Source organism: Lycium ferocissimum, chromosome 12, assembly GCF_029784015.1.
Source record: "Lycium ferocissimum isolate CSIRO_LF1 chromosome 12, AGI_CSIRO_Lferr_CH_V1, whole genome shotgun sequence".
NCBI lineage: Eukaryota > Viridiplantae > Streptophyta > Magnoliopsida > Solanales > Solanaceae > Lycium > Lycium ferocissimum.
In genome coordinates, this window is record NC_081353.1 from 26345766 (window position 1) to 26369405 (window position 23640).

Here is a 23640-nt window from a genome sequence, read left to right on the forward strand (position 1 = left end):
GGTAGGTAAAAGATAAAATATGATTGTAATAATAAGCAAACAAAATCGGTCGTTATATAAAATAGGACTTTTCTTCATTACACAATGATGATTTAACGATATGATAAAATATCAGTTAAGTAACAATTAAAACATATATTATATTTAAAATAAAAATATGATACAATACAGTGAGCAACAACCATCCAAACAAGCTGTTAGTATGCATAAAAAGTGATAATATCAAAGGTATACTAGCATAGTCCGTCTCAAGTCTGGCTAAAGAAGGAAGATCGTCATATGATAATCGTTAATGTAAAATTAGTCTAAATTATGACGAATCCTTCAAATACTAAATTAAAGCAACAAAATAACCACCAAGGTAGCATAACAGTACATGTAATGGTGGAGTTTTTCCATAATAAGTGTAGGTTCAAATTTCACTCCTCCTTTCCATTGTTGGGTAAATATTAGAGATGATCACATTAAGAAGAACAAATAAGAGACAAATAAAATATAGTAATAACAATAAGTCAATAAAGATAAGACAGAGATTTGAAATTGACGGAAAACTCGTAATCTTCCTTAAAAGAAGTTAGGAGAACTCTTTTAAGGCTGTTTAGTAGAAAGAAAGAGGCACGAATGTAGAATTTTATGTTGCAGGAACTTTTTCTAAGTCTGAAATATTTTCTAAGTGCTGGAAATTTACAGCATACCTATTATTTATAAGGTGTAGAAAACAACGAACACACCTTTTCAAAGAAAGGGTGCAACCCTTGAGATTGGATGACACATTTTCACAATGAATAGGTGTATCCTTTAAAGAATGGGTAACACCTCTTCATAATATATTAAGTCTTTCCAAAGGTGTGTTTAAATTTTGAATCACATCTAAAATAAATTGTAACAATCCCCCACATTCAAAAATTTAAAGAATACAAAAATAGTCTTTTATAATGATGTGAGGTGTCTTGTGGACTTCTGAACTTAAGTCTTGAACCGAACTTCAATTCAATATACACATTATACGGGATTTTTATCAAGTTCATAAATGGGGTAGCGCGTTAACTAGTATCATCTCATAGGTTAATCTTCTAATGTGAATTCTCAAATGTGTAGCATATCCAACATCATTTGTTCATTCGGAGTATGTACTCTTCCTACCCGTTACATCAAGTACCATGATAATTAATCATTCACGAAGGGACTTTAAAGAATAAATCTCTCGACTTGTTATCACCACATTGCTTTTAGATCTAGAAAGGTAATTACAAATTAAGAGGTCCCATTCCGAATGTATGAAGTTCCTTGCATTATTTGATGTTGCGAAGTGCACTCTGAACTAATTTAAATTTTTCATAAGTCGCACCTCAAGCTTGGATGTCCTGGTGCAGAAGTTAATTAATACCGACCAATATTATAATCCCTGAATGTGTGATAGGAGGATTAATACTCTCAAATCGTTGTCATCCTTTTTTTTCTCCCTTAATACTTCACTGTTCTTCTCAATAATCATTTCGTCTTAACAAAAATACGGTATTCGACTATGAAATTGTTGGGTAAATATTAGAGATGATCACATTAGAAAACAACTAAGATAAATAAAATATTAACAATAATAAAAGAAAGGGTGTGGAAAAACGTTCAAGGCACGCTATGGATTTGTCTTAAGATTGGATGACACTTTCTTTCACAATGAATAGGTGTATCCTTTAAAGAATGGGTAACACCTCTTCATAATATATTAAGTCTTTCCAAAGGTATGTTTAAATTTTGAATCACATCTAAAATAAATTCTAATATCCTATACCTTTACTCTTTCCTAAACAAGTGATCTACACAGTCAATTGAAATAATTTGGTAGAGTAATAGTTGATAATGATAACTAGAGTACTATACCAGCAACATTTGAGATCGTATTACATACATTATCCATTATGGAACACAATGGTGTATTTACACGTGTGTAAGGTTTTAAGGTCATCAATAAAAAAAATATTATAGGACATGCAAATCTTACTTAATGGATGATTTCAATGATATTCATTATGTGTGTCGTTGTCTCATGAATCATAAAAGTATGAAAATCATTGAAGAATTTGATTCCAAGTTTTATAACCCTAACACGAAATCAATGATGATGATCGAAACAGAGAATGAAAGCGGGTTGATGTAAAAAAACGACATTATATTTTTTTTTCTTATAACAACGGTGACAGGGTCAACTTAGGTGCACTTTGATTATTTCTTCGGGTACCTAATACATTTTACTAGCACAAATATCAAGTAATTTTGTCTATCAAAGCTTAAGCAGGTGATAATAATTCATATTTAGTAGGCGTTTGGACATGCGATTTCATCTCATGAGATGATTTCATCTCATGAGATGAAATCTCATGAGATGAAATCCCGAATCATTCAAGGCATGATTTGAGATTTGAAATCATGATTTCAAAAAATATAAATGTAAAATTTGACCCATATGTTTATATTTTGTAAAAAAAGACTCATAAGTTGGTAGATATATTTACCAATCATGTTTACCAACCATTTGTATTAAATATTAATATGCAAGTTGGTAAAATATATTTACCAATCATGTTTACTATGTGGGAGGATTATATTAAAGAGTAGTTACATTACTATTCATGTTAAATTTTCCTTTTTATTGAACTAAAGTTTGATCAATTGATGTTGTATTTTTAGATAGGTCTTCTAGTAGCGTATTAATTTTATTATGAACTATGATTTACTCATTTGGTAAGATTGTATAAGAATTGAAAAAAAATTGATGGTTTTCACAACTTGTGGGGTTTTTATGTTTATAAAAAAAATTACAACTTAAGAAATCCAAATTACATATCCGAACATGATTTCATCTCATGAGATGAAATCATGTCCAAATGGCTCCTTAACTTCTTCTCCTTATTTGAAATTTAAACCATCCTTGGTTGAAAAGCCAACACAAAATTACTGTGCGCTAAATTAATATATTACTAAACACCTCTGAATTAGAATCTCGGCTAGGCTAGAAGACATACATGATGCGCCAACGATCCGCCTGCCGACCTAGGATAATGGAACGCCGTTCTCCAATATTAAGACATTAATCCAAATTTATGGAATAATAACACTTGGAGTTCAATCAACAACAGTGTTCAAAGCACTTTGAGGATCATGATTGGCGCATTATGCTCTCATGTTGTGTTCAATCATTTCCACTTTTGGCAGTCAGTAATCACCTTTTAGAATTGTCCAATGTCCCGTACCCTCTGTGCTTCCATGTGTTTTTCTCTTCTTCCAAGATCATCATATCAATACCAGGACACAATCTTTGGTTCATAGTGAGGGTTGCAGATCTTTCACATTTTGAGCTGGCATACTATTCAAGATTTTTAGCTGGCAAGAATTATTTGTACCTGCCAAAAAATGAACTATATATGACCTACATGTGTGCTTATGGGACTATCTATTTGAACGTCTTTCATCAATGACAAGGACTAATGCATATACTTGGGGAAAATATTTTGGTTAAGACAGGCAACTGAAACATTCCATCTACTGAACTATGCTAGAACACTCGCAAACATAAGTTGGACCATTTAAAGTTCCTCTCTACAATTTGTATTTTAGAGAAATTAGGGTCGTCGACGTGTCAAATTGTGTCGCATTATACTTTAAAAGAAAAATGTTCAAATCTCACATATTTGCGAAAATTTCTGATTTTTTCCCTTCGTTTGAAGCTTGACTCATCCATGTCCAATAAGCCCTTGCAATTTTTGGCTCGAGACTTCCCTTACCAATATAATATAAAGAAAAGGTCTAAATTTGCGCTTACGAAAGGTCTAAATTTGTCCTCTGGCGAAATGGTTACACAAAGAATCCACTTATTTTCACTGCACAATCCTTCTTCCAATTAAACCATGCCACTTCTAGTGATTCCACCATCAACCATGGCTTCCACTGCAGTTGATCAATTTGCTATCACAGCCCGTTACATCATTTCTACCACCTCCAATCCGCCGTTAGCAATCACACGTACCCTATCTTCTCCATTGATATCATATCTGAAATTCATTTTTCCATCCACCGTCGTGAAAGTCACAACTTCCACCATCACTCGTCATGCATGATAGTTTCTTCAGGACAACATCACCAACCTTCATCTTCAATGTCGCTCCAAAACTTCAAGACCATAGATTTTAAGCACAAACTGGAGCTGACGGAGAATTAGAAAACGGAATTTCTTTCTCTTTTCTGTAGTCACGACACAATTTGGTTGTAATGTGGTAGAATATTTTTGGGTGGTGCGTTTCTGAGCAGTGTTGTCGCAGTGTAGCCATGTGGCAAGTTTATATGCTAATCTAAATAATTAAGGACTAATTAATAGTATATAATATGAAAAAGGTCCAAATTTGCCTTTACGGCTTAAATTTAGTTCAGCCATGACCCCGGCGTTAGTGACTAGGGGTAATTTCAAGCCAAATTGTAACAGCGAGGACATGAATGAATCAAACTTTTAATAGAGGGAAATGCTAAACCTTTTAACAAAGTACAAGAACGCAAATCTGGACAATTTCCCTACCTTAAATACACGTGCTTTGTGATCTCTTATTATGGAACTAGATAAGACATAATAGATGACTTGAATCACTATTATTCACAGTTTTCAAATGTATATGATCTTTGACACCTCTATTGTGTCACACGAGATCTTTTAACTGTTCTTTCCCACTGTTTTCATGACTTGTTATTAAGGAGTTAGAAAAACTAGCCATCGGAAGACTTTGGTAGGTATCATGACTGAGTTCTCTTGTTTCGTGGCAAGAAGACTTAAAACTGCAAGGTCTTGAAACAACAAGGATATTGGAGACTAAGGCCTTATTTGCCATTGACTAGGTTTGTTTACGTTAAGGTTTAATCACCTATTTGGTTTGAATAGGTCTTAATCATTAAAATCTTAAACAAAATGATAATTTCATGTGTGAATAATTTTCATCACCACTCTGTCCGCAACCACTAGCCACCACCACTAATCACCTCTACCATCACAACCACTATCATTACTACCGTCGCCAACCACCAGCCACCACCACCAACCACCTCTTCCAACACAACCACCATCGCTGGCAATCACTACTGTCAGTCGCTACCACACCTACTACCTTCATCATTATAATTATATCCACTGCCAACGCTACCACCGTATCGCCGCAGCCATCTCCGCCACCACTGTGGTCAATCCCTACTACCAACCACCTCCACCATCATAACTAGCACCAACACGAGTCAACCACCACATATTCTTCAGCCATCAGCACCAATACCGCTAACTACTAACATCAACCAACTCCGCTATCACAACCACTACCACCACCATTATGCTAGTCACTACAACACCAACCACCTCCACCATCATAATTATCATCACCACCATTACTAGCCACTAGCACCCAGGGGCGGAGCCAAGTAATCACTAGGGGGTTCATCCCTTCGACGAAAAATTATCTTATATATACAAGTTTAAAATTATTTTTTATGTATATCTAGTAGACGCTGAACCCCCTTAGCTTATTCGTTTGTTTATTACTTTATATTTTTGAACTCCCTTAGTGTAAATCCTGGCTCCGCCACTGCTAGCTCCAATGATCACCACCACTAGAAACCATCAGTAGCAAACATTAAAGTTCCATTTTTTTTTAGATAATGATTTTATTTTATTAACTTTTATATCTTGTTCTAATATTTAGTTACTTTTTGAATTAAATTGTCTATTTATTATGTTTAGAACTAAACAAATTATTCACATTCAGATGTTGAATAATAAACAGTCTTAATAATTCGGTGTTCAGATCTAGAGACAACATCTTAATAATTCAGATTCAGATGTCTTAATCTTAACGCAAACAAATGGGGCCTAAGAGTCATTTCGCTTAGCTGATTGAAAGTATCCGATTCACATTAAGTGTTATAAATAAGCAGTCATGTTCAGGTAAAATTATTGAAAGATGTATTTAGTTAAAAGATGTTGATACACAATTTTTTTTTATTTTTTTTTGCTAAAATGAATAATATGTTCTTAAGTTATTTACAAAAATTTATACGAAAAGAGTACATGTAGAAGGAGAAGAACAAACAACGAAAATGAAAACGAGAAGGAGTATGGGTTCTGTTTTGGGAAGAGTACTATGAGAATTAGAAAAAAGTACTATAAGACAAAATAATAAATTAAATAATTGGTCAAACCTCAAAGTATTCATAAATTGATAAATCATAAGTTGGGAACCAGCTTATGACTTTAATTTTGGCTAAATTTTGGCTCATAAGCGTATTGGATATTTTTAACCAAACACGTAGATAAGTTAAAAAGCATATAATAGTTTGACTAGCTTACCAGCTTACCTTATCAAATGAGTTTGCAATGCAAGAAAGGCCCCTATACGTTAAGTTTGGACAATTTTTGGTACATTCTAACCTTGAATATGCAGATAAGAACCCCTAATTATGATATTACACTGCAAGTGATCTTTTTGTTTGTATTTATTGCAAAATAATACTATGCTTGAATGGGTTATGCTCCACATCCTTTAAGTTGTGAGAATAGACTGTTCAAATTCTATTACCTTTCCACCATATACAATGCACCAAAAAATATTGAATATCAAAATAAAGCTAAAAAGGAAAAAAGTTCCCCTTCCCACGGAGGGCTTGATAAAAAGTAATATATCTACATGAGCTAGCATTTTTTTGAATGGCTTTTAGTGGGATGAAAGTGGAACACAAAAGAGCTTTCAGTGTCAGGTAGTACACAAAGAAAGCAAAATATGATCAAAACTGAGGGCCCTCATCATCACTTCAATTATCTGGTAACATCTAACAATACATAGTAATCCAAAAGTAAAGAATTTTTAATTCCATCATCATTATTTCTAGAGAGAATTTTCAATTCCATCATCATTATTTCTAGAGTAAGACACATGTCCAACCCCACACCTCCCTCCCCCCATGCCCCAAGTTTTTTATCTATATATTTGAGTAACACTCATTTCCTATTTTACTACACAAAAAGATTATTAACAAGAGAAAGGAAGAGAAAAAGTGGAATGAAGGATAAAGAAGTTAAAACAAGAATGAAGAGAGGATTTTGGAAACCTGAGGAGGACTTGATCTTGAAGAAATGTGTGGAGACTCATGGAGAGGGAAATTGGGCTACCATTTCTGAGAAGTCAGGTATGCATAAAATCTATTAGTTTATAGCAAGTTATAACTTTAGTTAGGCTTCACGTAGACAACCTTTTAAACTTGCCATTAAATATCATTTAAACACTCGAACTACGGCTTGTTTCAATTGAGAAGCTGAACAGATAATAAAGTGTTTTTATTAGACACTTTTAATTCAAATTTTGGAAAAACTTTTGCGCGTGTTACAAGCGTCTATTAGATAGTTAAGTTAACCACATAAAATATGTCAGGTCTTTTAACTATGCACGTCATCCCCCAATTGAAACATGTTAGAGGTTTTACGAGTTATTGAGGCAAATACATATAATTAAAGGATGTGACATATTTTAAGTGTTTAACCTATCTGACACTTGAGAACACACACTATTTTTTTTTTTTTTAAATAATTTGAATCGAAAGTGTCTAATAGGAACACTCAATTGAAACAAGCCATAGTTTGAATGTCTAACTAGAATCTACTGGCAAATTTAAAGGGTTGTCTATGTATTAAGCCTTAAATCTTTTAGTCTATAGCATGTTATAACTTTAGAATGCTGACATCAAATAGTTTAACGTTTCAATTACCATTTTAGGCTTAATGAGAAGCGGTAAAAGCTGCAGACTAAGGTGGAAAAACTACCTGAGGCCAAACATCAAGAGAGGAATGATGTCAGAAGATGAAAAAGACCTCATCATCAGACTCCATAAGCTTCTTGGCAACCGGTCACTATTTCCCCCCTGCTTTCCTGCTAGTACAATATGAATAAATAATAGGCTTTTTCCATTTTTGCCAGTCTGTCAAAATTAATTACGGGCACTAGCCAAAATGTACAATATCTATACACCGATTATGTATATTTTGTGTATACAATATGTATATTTATACTTAATTTACAAAACCTATACATTTTCTGACAGAATACCTAAAGACCCTCCTAAATTTGGCATGAGTTTTTTCAGATCCTCCTAAAACTATATTTGGTCAAAATTACCCCCTTGTCCTTGGCGTTTATATAATCGTTACCCCTCAAACAATAACTGGTCGTAGGTATTCCCGTACTTGGCTTTTCTATAATCATTACCCTTCAAAAGAAAAATGAAAAAAAAGGAAGAATGAGTAGTTGTATTCTAATGGAGGAATAGAGAAATATATGGAAGGAGAAGAGGAAATAGCCGATGGAGTGATTAAATATAAAAGAAAATGATATGTTAGATTCTTTTACACATCAGATAAATATGGGTGGGATGTTATTTTACACTCTCACGCGCCAAACCTCATTTTAAATCACTTGGATTATAAAAAAAGCCAAGTACGAGAGCAATTAGGACCAGTTATTGTTTCAAGGAATAACGATATAAGAAAGCCAAGTACACCGGAGTAACTTGACCTTGTATAGTTTAAGGTGTGAATTTGAATAAAACGGGTCAAGTTTAGGGTGGTCTTAGGTATTTAATTGATTGTTTCCTGCTTTTTGCTATAGTTATCTCACATCTTTTTTGGTTACAGATGGTCGCTAATTGCCGGTAGGCTACCTGGAAGAACAGACAATGAAGTCAAGAACTTCTGGAACACACATTTGAACAACAAGAGATCCTGTAGAGTCAAAAAGAAACATGTCAAGTCCAAGAAGGCTGATAATACTCACAGCCCACAAGGTAAAATTCAAGAGTACCCTAGTGCTGAGACAGTGAGCAACAACCAAGCAATAGCCAACAAAACAGTTTTAGATTCATGGATAGAAGAACTGCAGGACTTCAACTGCAGCTTACTATCACCTTTGTCGATGAATAACGTGCCTTTCCTCGAAGATGAACCTTTTATTCCCATATTGGACGACATTGTCTTGCTCGAAGCATTCACAAGGAATGAGATTCAGCCATTCCTTTAGGAATTTGTGGTAGTATTTCACAGAAGAGCACAATTTTCACTAGTGCCATAACAAGGTAACAACTCCCATGCTAGGGGTTTCGGATATGAGCTTGTGCTGCTTCATCTGCTTGGAAATGTGCATCAGCTTATTTGCGAAACCAATTTATGCATGTATTAAGAGGGAAAAAAATGTTAGATTTCCCTTTTCCTAAGTAGTATCAGTTTCCTCTACTACCTGTCAATTCCAATTAGGTGAAGAAAAGTAATGAACTAGATATCAGCTGTTCTTGTTACAAAAGCTAGCTATCTGGTTTTCAATTCTTACTCGCCAAGTGTAGCAACAAAGCTTCGAAAACAGAAATCAGTTTTAAGGAGTAATGAAATAAGATTTCAATGTAAGGGCATAAACATGGTGAAAAAAGTGAGTTGATCACTTCTAGCAAAAAAATTATTCTGATTATCAGAATCCATATATACACTGAAAAGAATATCACACTGATTGCCAAGGTCATATGTCAATCTATGAAATTTAAATCCACAAGTGGTTACAGTACATCATCATCATCCTGTTGATTGTACATTGAAGTAATCTCAAATGGTAACGAAGGTGGAGTTCCAGGAGGGATGCAAGCTTCACCATTTTCACCGGCGCATATACACAAAGCCTCAGCTTCCCTAAGGATAGCATCCAGGTTAATATGACCACTTAGCTCATTGATAAATTTCAGCAGTGTGTCGAAATCCATCTCTTCTCCTATTATTTTACTGCGGTATCTTCTCAGAATTGCAACAGAGAAATACAGATGAAGATGTTCACTCAAATAATGTGTCCATAAGACCTCCCACAACCGCATTGTTTTCTCAAAGTCAAATTCCCTATGAAAGACAAGATATCAATAAAAGGGAAATCAAAGCATCCATTTAGTGCAAATTCATGTCTGACAGCCTAAACTGAAAGTAACATAAGATTTCAGAACTGATAGCTGCATCAAAGACATTAAAATTACTAAAACTATAACATTTTTGCTGATTGGAAATCAAACATTTCTTTTTTCCCTTTGTTGGCTCTTTTCCTCCCATCCTCAGAAAGAGTGATGCTGGGAACACAGGATTCACATCCATAAAGCTTAATGCTTTGAAGGACCACATATCACGCTTCCTTCCAGGGAAATGTCAATTGGATTTATATGAATCAAAAAAAAAAAAAAAAAAATAGCAATGCCATTGTCTTGTAGTTCCGAGAAATATTATATGCAGGACTATTTTTGGTATATGTCAAAGGAACAGATAAAACCTAATAGAGTAAACTTAGATGGATTTCTACACTTTTTTTAACAACCTAAAAAATCACGAGGGCCAGTAGCGCATGGTTCAAAAAAATGGGTCCTCCCCTCTGCCCTTCTCCACTTAATAGCAAGCTTTATCTGCAGCAGGGTTTAAACCCCGTGACATACACCTAATCCACATATCACGTGCTATGCTCTTACCACTAGACCAAATCCCTGGACATTAATAAGATGCAACAGAACATCTATATGCATGAATAAGGTCCAAGAAGAAGTGCTTATCTAGGTGAACATGAGAAGGGATCTTTCGCTTCAGTTCCCCAGTAAAGTGGATTGTTTAAGGGCCAATGGGCAAAATAAACACAACAATGTGTCATATACACGCTAAACGAAAGATTTCTATACTTAAATGGGAGTAAGCACTCAACAGGGAGGCAGAGTTCATACTTCCCAGTATGAAATAAGAGAGAAGCAAATAAAGACACACAAGTCTGGAATTTGGCTTTTAAGCTATGGCTATCATAAAAACTCACAAAGTTCAGAAAAATTTCAACATTATCAGTCATATTCATCAAGATAATAATAATTCTTTTTTGATATTGCATTAGCATAGTGTAACTGAAAAATGAAAATAGTACAAGTTTGTTTAAACGAGCGCATAATATGCTGTTGGGTGTGATCAGGGCACAAAGTTTTCAGGAGTAGAGCTGCTTACCTTTTGAATTGTATAAGAACCCAGCGAAAGCAGAAGAAATAATTCAAGCAGTCCTGCTGCTTGAAGTAATTATGCAAGGGATTATCCAATACCTCCACCAACTGCACAGCCCAGTAATTACGCATCAGACTTTTGACAGCAAACATATACATACCAGATATTGTGAAATCTACAGATCAAGAATCTCATATAACAGCAAAAGGGTAAGAAGGGATGGAAACACCATAGCTTTGAGAAAAACAATATGCAGCACTGTAACACATTAGCCATAAAATGGTTCGCTTCTAAATAGACAGGCATGTTTAGGTGGTCATCGGAAGGATACCATTTGTCTAACCTAATCCTTTAATCAGAAAATTGACCTGCCAATAAAGAGTCTTGCATTGCTTCATGGCCTACTATAGAGGTTAAAGCCACAGTATGGATTTTGTCAGCAGTTAATGGTGGATCATTTGGGATTTATTTGCTGCAAGCTCTGATTAGCATGTACCATGGCATGCTATAGTTGCATTAATAACCTCAGAATAAGGAAGGAAATAAAAATCAGGATGCTTTTGCAGACACAATGTCCTCTCTTGCATTGTCCCATTATAAGTGAGTTGTGGACATATGTTCATATTGAATACTATTTTCTGCATATTTATGCTTTAATTGAATTCTTAAAGCCTTCTAAGCCTTGTGTAGCTTTCATTTTTTGGGCACCTCAAGGTAGCTACTAATACACAGTTTATTCATGAAAAAATAATAAAAGAAAAACATTGAAGAAAGGCAGTGTCTACATACAAGAAGCATACTGAGGTACACAAAGTATAAAACTGAACAGTGAATACACAAAATCTGGGGACGGGATGGGGATTGTGGAACTGGCAAGAGAATAAATGGAACCAACAGACACAGACAGAGAGAGAGAGAGAGAGAGAGAGAACCTTCGACAACGCAAAAAGCTGAGAATGCACTCCGCTCTGGTCACGATTAAAATTTGGACCAAGCCGCTTCATCAATGCCACAAAGCACCAAAACGATTCTGGTTCATCTTCCATCACATATAATATTGGCGAAAGAAGATCACTCATACCCTACAAGTCAATAGAATAAAAGGGATCATCAGAAAGTGAGCAACCAGGAAAGAAAAGGAACTGGCACTAAGTTGTAAAGAGAATACTGGCGCATAACGGCCCAGACAACATGGATCGAAAGCATGATTACACCAATATCATCCACTACGAGTTCAATTCTCTAGAGAGATATGACAGTCAAATGGGAAACTGAGCAATCTAAGGTTAGTAATATCACATACTGTATTTTGCATTTGATGAGATCGTTTCTTCGATTGATATTGTGACAATCATTTCCAAAAAGGACTGAATTCAAGGTAAAAAAATCAGGACATTGGGTAGTAATAATGTTAGGTACCAAAAAAGAATGCATAAAAACAGCATTATGCGTTGCTACCTTCTTTTAAAATAATGGCGGTGCCGAGAACAGCTCTCCTGCACCTCACCTAACCTACCAGGTATATGCTAACTCCACCAGCACATGTACCGGGTAACTCTGCGCACCAAGGCTTAAACGGCAGATTTTTCCAACAAAGGAAAAAAATTCTCAGTTTGGAGTCTCATGTTAAAATTTTCAAGCTTCCGAATCTTATTCTTTTATTTCACACCATTATACTACCAGAAAACAAGGATCTATTTCTGATAGATAGACAATGTTTCAAGCTCAAGTCTCCATGTGGTGAAACAGCACATCTATGAGAAAAAGAAAGGGTGAAGCATGAAGAAAGCATGAAGAATTTTAATGTTAGAGAAATCTGAAAATCATGCAGGTAGCATATTTAACTTTGTATGAGTATACAATTAGCAAAGAATGACCAATTAACGTAACGCAGTTACCTGACAGTAACCCAGGTCAAAGTTGTAGAATGAGTAAGTGAGCAGTATGTCATGCAAACACTTCACATTAGAATTATCATCCCCATCATAGAATGGAATTGACCTATCAGTCCTGACCTTCAAGATCGATTAAAAAAGAGAAAAAAGGAAAGAAGAAAAATAAGAAGTGTCATAATTTTATAATAACCAAAACAATATGTTATAGTAGCAACACTGGTAGTTAATGGCTCAGATATGAAGAACTGCATATTGCCTCTCAACATCTCATATAGAAATCATTTGAGACCCAAACGGCTGGACTGATTCGATACTTACCACATCTTTTTCAATGAGATGTTTCCTTTCCCGGAATTTCGTAAATCCTTTAGCCTGCTCTTTGGAGATGCTCTGCATAAAAAGATCCAATACGAACGTTAAAATTTAAAGCTTAATTTTACCAAAAAGGATCTCAAAGTCATTTTCTTATCGTTGGTCCTCTCTGGACGAAAGAAAAACAGGGGAATTGATTTCCCTAGTAGACCATAAAAGGCATAACTCAACAAAAATGCTTAATTCTTTTAATCCTGAAAATATTTTGTCCTCTTTGGAGGAAAGAAAATAGGGTGGTTGACTTCCCTAGTGGAACATCAAAAGTAAAAGTCCCAAGGACATATGAGTCAGCTCCTTTAACCCTGAAGAGTACTACATATTGGTAAACGCTTGGAACAAACTCTCAGAGGATAATTGTCTTCAAGCTCCTCGGTTTCCTATTTCAAGAATACCAAAGGAAACACATACAAGGAACTGTTACTATCTCTATGAATATCCATTCCCCGTCTCAAAATTTAATTTATCATTGGCAAATGGCATCATATAAATCTAGCAGAGACCTGAGGAATGACAGTACTGACGTGAAAATCTGAGATCATATCATTCTGTGTCAAGTGAAGGACAACGCTTGAGATATCAAAAGAGAAAACAGAAACATCGAAATCCAGCAGCATCATGATGATGGTAATAAGAATGTCACTGGATTGCAAGTGAACTAAAAATAAGATTCAGCTTTTTCAACAATTCTAATCATGAAAGGAATTTTACCAATTGAAAGAAATAAACTAACAGGGTTTAGAAGGAAACAGAAACCACCACCACCCCCCCAACCACCACCACCCCGCCCCCCCGAAAAAAAACAAACACAAAAATGAACAAAAAAAGAAAGGTTTAGAGAGACAAACCTTCCACTGGTTCTTTATTGTTTCATACTCTGACTTTTTGATAGACACAAGGTATTTCCTCTCAGCATAAGTTGAATCGTACGAATGATATCCCAATAGAAATCTCCAAACCTGGAACCACAATAACAAATGGGAGTACATTATTCCTGCTTATATAGACAGTAAGAAGGGCAGATCTCCAAGAGAACATACCTCTTTCCTCAGACCTTTCTCCACTCCTCCATAAAAGATCCTCTTTCTTAGTGCCTGCGAGTCTTTGACCCTCCCTTCAGAGTCCAAAAAGGAGGACCACTGAGGAAAAACTTAATGAAGTAAGGAATGAGGAACACAACTGTGATTGCCAGACACAATAATACACTAAATAACCACAGGCTCCGCAATTTCTTAAATTGAGGTAAGTGAAAACACACACACACATAAGGAAGGAGTTTTTTATCCAAGGCCGACCACATGTGCAGCATCTTGACAAATAACATTTTGAACAAAGTTGTTATAACTACCACTGGATTATGTGGCATTTTTAGAATGACATGCTAATCAACTTCCAATTAAATACAATAAGAAAATCACATTGGGGTATATAAAACGATCAACTAAACAAACTATTGACCATTATAGTCTTCATACAATGGTATTTGGCCTTCAAACACTACTTTAACTCAAAAACTAACAATGCATGAACTATCTAAAGACACAAGAACCAGCATGTTTAACCTCTTCTGTTTGGAACGATCATAAATCATAGAAAAGAAGACATAGACTCACCACTAATTGATAATTATACTTAATTTTAGTCAAGTACTTATTATCTAAATTTGAAAAACCAAATGTTAAACATGGAAGAATGCTGCCCCATCAGTTCCGTTAACTATAACAGATTACTAACTTCACTTATGCTCGAGAGCATAACCAGTTTTATGTCTAAATGTGGGAATAGTCGCAGGTTGATGGCGAGCGAAAAAATAGAAAAATTACGATGAATCCTTTTAGTAATGATTTTGTCGATTCTCTCTTAGGTATGGTACAGGAGATTCATAGGAGATTCATATAGTCGACCCTAATTGCTCTAGAGCATCATGGTATAGAGGACCCAATAAACTGCGATTGAAATGTAGTAGGTTGATTGACTTATGGATAAGAGACTAATAACTAATGAAACAACATTAGGGCTTCCAATGTAGGAATACATAATCGCAAGAGAATGTTAACTTGAAGAAGATCACGTTCAAATGCAGAGTATATAACACCAATTACTTTTTGAACTTTTTCATGAAGAAAAATTGAAGTAAAAATTTAACACCAATTACTTACGAACTCTCTCAAAAATATTTGAAGTGGAATGTAGAAGCAAGCAAGTCTATGATAACATGGGACATTCAACATCGCTGAACCTATTGTCTATTTGAAGTTTAACTGATGGATTTATGTATAATAATCATCTGCCTTTTACAACAACAACAACAACAAACCCAGAATAATCCCACAAGTGGGGTCTGGGGAGGGTAGGATGTACGCAGATCTTACCCCTACCTTTTATCAAAAAAAATATCCCTGAACCTATCAGCTATCTGTGAGATGTTCTATGTTGGGAATACTAACATTCTTTCTTTCAATAAAATTTCCCTCAAAGAAGTTCTAAAATAAAAATTAAGTTATGAGCAGTTTAAATAAAGATTTCAGGAACATCTATAAACATAGTTGACTTCCACTTCCGAACAAATAATTTCTGATCTGAAATTTTTTCACTGTGATAAAGAGAAAATAAGCTAAGATGAAGTAGCTTGCAACTGATTCTAGCGGACCAAATAGGAACCTCTTATAATACAATGGTTATACAATGACGATCCAGAAATGGAGAATGAGTGGCCAGTTTGTGATTTGTTGCAAGTTTTGACATGTGCATCAATACACTCCGACAAAACAAATGAACGCAACCACACAGTAACAAAGTGGAAATCCTTTGATTACCCCTCAATGATTTAGTTGTTTTCACGATGCATACAAATGTTAACTATCACAATTGCAACTATGAGTCATCTCAAAGTTTAAACTTTTAGAGAGACATTTTTATTTGTACCAGGTCTGCAATATGCCTCCATACGTACGACCTAATTCTTTTCTTGAGTCAAGCAAGTGGAAATGTGATAATAGGTTGCGGTGAGACTCAAAAGTCTACTCTGATTCCATGTTAATTGTGTGACCACCTCATTTAGATACTTAAGATTTTGGAAAGGGGATACTTATATTTAGTTAGCTAAGACTGCAAGTACAATAGGATGAGATGGACCTGAGCTTCTGGCAGAAAAGACTTACTCTTGACCTAGCACTGGCACGATACCAATTGTTCAAAAAATGCTACCATAAAATTAGACACAAAGACAAGCCTTATACCTCTTTTGATCCCAACGGAGGCTGGCGCGGTTTTCCCCATACTAGTGACAATTTGTCATGCTGCAGAAAAAAGAAAAAAGAAAAAGTGTAGATGAATCACAGAAACACCACTAATGAACAAACTGCTAGGGAATAAAAAGAGGTGGGGGGTGTTTTGAGTTTCCAAATAACTCATGCTACCTAGCTAGACATGAATTAAGTAGCCTAGACAAACTTCTTCTCAAGCATACTTATCAAAAAAAAACCTTCTCAAGCATAGTAGTTCATAGATTTTCCTCTCAATTCCAACTGTTTACAAGGACATCAGTCATTTACAGCAGCTGAAGGGGAAGTATCTCTGAAATCAGATTGTCAGATACTTCATCCACCCATACTACCTGAACTTTTCAATTTGTTTATTATTCTTTAACAGTTTAATTGTATACAAAAACTTATTTCTATGCATTTAACCTGTTAGTAATTATGAAACGCTGTGCAACTAGAATAATAAGTTTACTTTGAACTTTATAACATATAAAGCAAAGATGACTCCAGTCCCGTCTACATCTACAGGTAGGATCCATATAGTGCAACTTTATTCATTGTTTTCAAATTGATTCGTTTAGAAATATTTCGTCTTTAATCTTTAGTTGCACGAAGTAACCCCTTGATCTCCTTCCAACAAAGTAAAACATTAAATTATCTGATTAATAAAGAAAGGGGTAAAACCTTCAGTTTATCCATGAACTGGAGCAACTACATACTAACTAACACTATAGAGTTGAACGAACTTTACTTATCGCCACAAAAGCTGAAAACTAGTAGGTTTCTTACAGACACCAGTAACCAATGAAGTTAATAACGTGCTCAACAATTCAAATGACTCCTCAGTGATGGACAGACCTCAAAAGTTTCATCACGCAATGCAGCTCCTCCATTCTGACTAGGTTCCTCACAAGAACTTTCCTGTTTAAGGATAAAGAACTACGTTAGAACAGGTGATGGAGTTGATACTAAATCCAAAAATGCTATTTTGCTGGACAATTCTTGTATGGTTTTGAATACAGTAGACAATAAACTGAGGCAGTCCATTCATTCTTTAGACCCAAGGATAAATCATGTCAACAGCCTTCCCACTTCTCAATTGGAGCATCGAAGAACTTCTAAACCAAGAAATTGTTCCATTTCCTATTTAACTTGCAGTTTTTGGTGTATTACTACATCTTATCAAGCATAAGGGCAGAGTTCTCCTTCTTGACTAAACAAATCAAATTCCCAGCTCCTTAAAAACTTAAATACTCAAATAAGAACTGAGGTCACGAAGAGCATCTTTTAAGCCAGGAGTTGTAAAGGAAAGAAACTAATCCATAAAGAGAAGTGGAGTACATGCTACCTCCAAAAGATCTGCAGGAAAATCTTCAGACGGCTTGTGAACATCATTAGATTCAACAACAAAAGAGTAACTATTTGGTTTTTTGTCATGCTTCCTCCTTGCATTAGAAATGAAACCATCACCATGAGCTTCACGAAGAAGTTGAGATTTGGTTTCACGTGCGAATCTGGTGACAAGAGAAAATTTCTCCAGTACTTGAATAGATAAATGTCGAGGATCATTTATCTTTTGTCTTTGCCAGCCATTTTGTTGAATATGTGTGGAGTTCTTATCAAGGGCTTCATCATCTGTCCGATTGGGTGAAGATTCACTAGGTGCAACAGATGATGTTGGACTGTTCGCGACAGAAATGACCCCGGGAAGCTCCAAGGAAGAGAGAGTTCTCTATAACAATCATATCAAAGTATGAAGTGGAAGTATGAATTTTGTGAAGCACTAGCGGAGTTGTTAAAAAAAAGTTAAAGAGAATTTTAAATGACATTAGCCACACCTGGAGCGGATCTTGGAAATCATTGACAAGAAATGTATTTGCATCTTCAGCTGACCTGAAAATACCCTTCACTAGTGAGACAAGGGAAATCCTTCCAATAATCTAGTTACTCTCTGCTAGTACTAGGTCAATAATGGCAAATTAGATATAGAATCAACAAGGATCCAAATTTCCAGTACTACAACTATCTTTGCCTTCTTAAGGCATGAAAGGTAGCTATCCTGAAAAGAAGGTCAACATGCCACAACTTACAGTATAATTAGTTACTATACCAGAATTTCAGCTAGAATAAACATGATATGTCAACTGATAGGTGGCACCTTACTAGTATTTGCAAGTAACTTACACTACATCTGTGACCTCCAGAGATCTTATTCTTATCTTCCATCCACCACAGAACCTCCCAACGTGATCAAATAATATAAATGATAATTTGCTAATCCTTATTCGTATGTTACACTATCATCAAGCATCAATTAATGTGTGACCTATCTTATCCTTATTTCTTTACTTTCTCATTTCTGTATCTCTAATAAAAGGTAAAATGGAAAAATAAAGGAATTTTGGTCCCAAACTGCAATGAAGAATCAACAAGAAAGAAAAAGAAAATAGTAAACACATAACTTTGTGAATTTGTTGAGAATGTTATAGAAATCACAAAGCCGATGCCCAAAGGAAGAAAAAGTAACCAAACTCACCTCGCAAGAAAAACATGTTGCTTAACTGTTGCAAGAAATTCTTTGAGACCTCCATTATAAAAATAAAGTGGAGGAAATGCCAGTCCTGCAAAAGACAGAATAAGTTTCACATTCAACAAATTGGTACCACAGGGAAGTATTAAAAAGATCTAGCAAAAACAGCAGGGAAAATAGAGGCACGCAGGTAACTTATTAAAACAATGTACAAATAAAGTCACACATGTAATTTTGAATCTAGATAGAATGAGAGATGTCTGATGTGAAACATCATGCTATCATAACACATTTTTTGAAACTAGAAGGATCAACAACTAAGATTTTCTAAAATAACACTGATGCACAGAAGGCTTGTCATGAAATTTATACCTATTCAGAAACAATAGAAAACATGGAGCTAAAATGAACTACTATTCAATTCATTGACACCCATTTAGAACATGTTGCTGCTGACTCCACCTTTTTTGTAGGTAGGTTGAACAAATTGGAGCCACATTGAGAAAAAGGAGCTAGTTTTACCACAAAAACGCACAGAGACGATTGTGCAAAATTGACACGTACTGGAGAAATAGGAAATCATTTGATGCTTTGTCAAAGGAAATCGTTGTTCAAAAAGAAAGGTATCATATCTTGGTGACAAAAAATTTAATTGAAAGATAACAAAGAGAGATCTTAAGCTCAGCTAGCAAGTTGAGTTTCCAAGCAAATTCCACTTTAAGCTCAGCCAGCAATGTACGGATCTCTAACAAATTTCCACTTTAAGTGCAGTTAGCAAATTGAGTTTCCGATCCTTTCTCAATGAACCAAAATAAGCCATGTTTCTAGAAGCAACTTTGATCCCACTCTGGCTTCCAAACTATTGCCAATAGTTGCCGATTACGCTTTGAAAATTATCCTACAGTCCTACCCACGAGTCATTAAATTTCCATGATATGAACTAAAGCTTACCATGGATTTAAGAGCAATTTTGACTCCACCCCTAGCTTCCAAAATATTGCCCGTAGTTCTTCTCTTATGCTTCGCAAAATTTGCCTACCACATGCCATAACTTTGCCATGAATCATAATGTGTTCCAAATCTTGCTCAATGAACCAAATCTAAACAGCTATCTAGGAGCAATTGATTCCTATTCTATATTTGATGGACTATCTCAGCATACAGTAGCATTGGACATCCTATTTCCCACATTCTCAAGAAATTATACCATGTCACAGTTGAGAAATTGAGTACTGAAGTCACACCAGGCATGCAAATGCTGTACCATGCAAGGAAAACTTATCATTGACAATTTAGAGAGTAAAAGTGGCCTATTTACAGAAGAGACAAAGAGAATAGCAAGTAATAGCAAGTAAACTAACTTCTCACAAAAAGAAAAGTTTAAACTATTCCATGAGTACAACACTTCAAAAATCACTGCTGTGGAACAGAAAGGCTTTTGAAAATAAAGTACATGGCTACGCACCCGATGACAAAACTATAATAGCATACTGCCAACCCAATGTAGGAGAGTGTTTATGGATTGACCTAATATCCGCGAAAGAAACTGCTCTTATTGTATAGAGACTCTTATCTGAAACAAGATATATAAACAATAACCATTACGGAAAAGGTGACAGAAACTTTTTTTTTTTGCATAAAATCACTACTTTTGTTTGGGTCATAATTCAAATAACTTTATCCCAACCTCTTTCAGATAGCCTTGCACTTGAACTTTGCCCTTCATATGGAATCCAAGTCTGTCCCAAAAGCAATTCAACGGATCAGTTAAATAGGCAGAACCAAGTGACATTGCTACAAAAGTAACCCCCCACCCCAAAAAAAAAAAAAACACCCACAACACAACAAAAAAAACCGTCATCCTTGTTTCATGGGAAGGAAAGGAGAAAACCCAAATTTAAGATACAAAGAGGAAGGCTGTAGAAAAGATAACATGGAGGTATTATCAGACTGTGGAAGTTTGAAAGGAAAATTAGTTCCATTTACACCCACGACTCCAAGAGATTATCTATCTATTTACAAGCCAAAAATAGGGACACCTCATATATATTTAATGCTATTATTTATATTTTAATAAATTTTACTAAGCTGTGTTATGTATATGTGCTTCACTCTTTGAACCATATGTCATCTAAAGAAATGTCCAAACATTCAGAGCTTTTATACATCTATTTGCATTGAACTTTAACACAACCTCACACCTTATACATTGATATGCAAATTATGGCAGGCATATATGTAGCAAGCTTCACATCATGCATGCCGTCCAATAGCAATTATCAAAGACTACAACAACAACAACAACAACAACAACATACCCAGTATATTCCCACAAGGTGAGGGTGGACTCTACCTTGGGAGGTAGGAAGGCTATTTCCGATAGACCCTCGGCTCAAGATAAGGTGCCAAGACAACAATAATAATAGGCAGTAGTAGCAACATATAATAGGATAAATGACGTTAAAGAAAGAAAGAAACAATAAGTCTAACAAAGAAAGAAATCTATTTATACCATTAACAGAGAACCTCCTTGCTTGATCAGCTTCAGCCGACCTCTAATCCTCTCCCATGCATGCTGAGTCGGGTGTATCGCCACATTATCTTTCAAATACACTATTTCAACACCGGCTTGCTCACTGGATGAGCTCCGATTACTACTACCACTCCTAGTCATCCTCGCTGAACCCTAATGCACACCACAAACAAACAAAAACCTATAAATCATTTTACCAAATCACAACAAAGCAGGACAATAATAGCTTCATTACCTTCTGAACAATTAATAAACTATATATTAAACAACTGTCCGAATAAAGCTTCTTAGTAAATCACACATCATAAGCACAAATTAACTTTGTCAAACATACTTGTATATTCCGCTATTTAAACTTGTTGTTGGAAGCACACTAGGCGAATATTAGACACATTTAGAGAGACGCAAACAAATGTGCAGAGTTTGGCATATGAAGGTCATAAACACGAAGACTACTGGGAAGCTGCAATCAAGGTTGATCTAAGTAATGTAGCTTATGAAAATTTTACTATGTCTATGTACTAAAATTTTCGAAATTTGCATAAGGCGATGAGATAATTTGTGATTGGAATTTCTCACTTGTTGCATCGAAGTAGTTGAGATTTTCTCGAATTTAAACTCCAGATAATATCCAATAAACTTAGGAATCAATAATTTAAACAAAATCAAGGAACTTAACACTCGTAATCAAACTGCAAATCGAAAACACAAATGAAATTTATCAATTATACAGTAAACGCTCACAAAATAGCAATCAATCAATAAAATCAAATAAATGTAATGTGAAGATATAACAGACTTGTTGTATAGAAGCAGCGTAATCGGAATCGTCTGAAAGATCGTGAAGGTCTATTTCATGCATCTCTGGGCCGGCGTTACAGCTAGTCCTCTCTCTTGCTCACTAAGGAAGAAGAAGAAGATTCGATTAACGGAGCAGTTAATGACTTACCGTGATTTGCCTGACTGACAAGGTTCTTATACTTTATTTAACTTATTAAAGGCATAATATATAAGAAGAACTTTTATTAATGCTCAAAAGGAACGATAATTTAAATTCTGGCCAGATGACAAGGTTCTTATACTTATTTAACGACATATATGTGTGTACTCAAAACATTCCTCCTTCCCACTTTGTCAGTTGAACACTCTAACTTACAAGATAATCATTTAGACACCTCCAAAATTTATGTGCCACGTCAGCATTTACGTTTACATGTTCAACTTTATACAAGTTGAGGTGTCTCACGACAACATAACCAAAGTTGGAGCATCTTGGTGAGAGGCCTAAGTTTGAGGGTTTGTTTATGTATTTTGTTTTTATTAAAGCTACAACTAGAACTAGAACAAAGTAAGCAATTTTTTCCAAAAAAAACTTGTTGAAGCATTATGTGATGCGGGTGGCCAAGACAGAGATGCCAACATGCGGGTGAAGCCCTGATTGAGTAGAGAACTAACGGGTGAGTTTTAATCGGTGGAATAGATGAGTAGGGTGCTCTTACCAGGAAAAAAAGACATCTTGGTGTCTCGATCCTTGACGAGAAATGAGAAGGGTGAAATTCAAAAAAGAAAAAAAAACATTTATCACGAGCGAAACATCGCAACGAAGGGACGTAAACAATGCTTTAAGGGAGATGTAAAGGCCATGAACATTGGTGACATGAACTTGATCCAATCCCTTACAGTCTTCAAATTGATGAAAGTTGGTGAGACCCTGGGTAATGTGATGGGTAGCACCTGTGTCGGGGAATTATTTTCGAGTTTCAAAGATAGGAGCTTGGTGTGATAGGTCGGCAGCTGGGCTCATATTAGGGTTGTAGCATTGGAAACATGTTGAAGCTAGATGGTTAGTGCCATCGCAAATTTTGACACTTTCTAGAGACTGCCAGACTTACGCTTTTGGAGAATAATTGGGTGAAGTTAATTTCCCGAGGGTGTCTGTATGTTGGAGGAATCTTGCTAGGCAGTAGATAAAAGAGATAGTGTGG

The 23640-nt window shown here is 35.4% G+C and overlaps 2 protein-coding genes across 2 annotated transcripts; one reads left to right on the top strand and one right to left on the bottom strand.

Annotated features, from left to right (window-relative positions):
* Positions 1 to 6971: 6971 nt before the first annotated feature.
* LOC132041021 (transcription factor MYB114-like) lies at positions 6972 to 9368 on the top strand. The gene is made up of 3 exons (XM_059431759.1): positions 6972 to 7209; positions 7794 to 7923; positions 8708 to 9368. The coding sequence occupies exons 1-3, from the start codon at positions 7083 to 7085 to the stop codon at positions 9087 to 9089; spliced, it is 639 nt and encodes a 212-aa protein (XP_059287742.1). The 5' UTR covers positions 6972 to 7082; the 3' UTR covers positions 9090 to 9368.
* A 136-nt stretch (positions 9369 to 9504) lies between these two features.
* Positions 9505 to 22609, bottom strand: LOC132041020 (uncharacterized). Its single transcript, XM_059431758.1, has 16 exons — positions 22455 to 22609; positions 21635 to 21808; positions 20810 to 20861; positions 20588 to 20695; positions 19129 to 19213; positions 18431 to 18485; positions 17941 to 18324; positions 17451 to 17513; positions 16569 to 16628; positions 14370 to 14468; positions 14178 to 14288; positions 13279 to 13350; positions 12964 to 13080; positions 11998 to 12147; positions 11072 to 11172; positions 9505 to 9946 (listed from the first exon to the last, which is right to left on the bottom strand). The coding sequence occupies exons 1-16, from the start codon at positions 22515 to 22517 to the stop codon at positions 9616 to 9618; spliced, it is 2025 nt and encodes a 674-aa protein (XP_059287741.1). The 5' UTR covers positions 22518 to 22609; the 3' UTR covers positions 9505 to 9615.
* Between the last annotated feature and the right edge of the window lie 1031 nt (positions 22610 to 23640).

Excerpts from the sequence above, each read along its gene's own strand:
- LOC132041020 (XM_059431758.1), bottom strand. The coding sequence starts at position 22,517 with ATGCATGAAATAGACCTTCACGATCTTTCAGACGATTCCGATTACGCT. Across the intron at positions 13,351-14,177 it reads CAATAAAGAACCAGTGGAAG|AGCATCTCCAAAGAGCAGGC; the intron begins GTTTGTCTCTCT and ends CTTTTTATGCAG. Across the intron at positions 11,173-11,997 it reads AGCTTTTTGCGTTGTCGAAG|TTGGTGGAGGTATTGGATAA; the intron begins GTTCTCTCTCTC and ends TGGGCTGTGCAG.
- LOC132041021 (XM_059431759.1), top strand. The coding sequence starts at position 7,083 with ATGAAGGATAAAGAAGTTAAAACAAGAATGAAGAGAGGATTTTGGAAA. Across the intron at positions 7,210-7,793 it reads TACCATTTCTGAGAAGTCAG|GCTTAATGAGAAGCGGTAAA; the intron begins GTATGCATAAAA and ends TTACCATTTTAG. Across the intron at positions 7,924-8,707 it reads CATAAGCTTCTTGGCAACCG|ATGGTCGCTAATTGCCGGTA; the intron begins GTCACTATTTCC and ends TTTTGGTTACAG.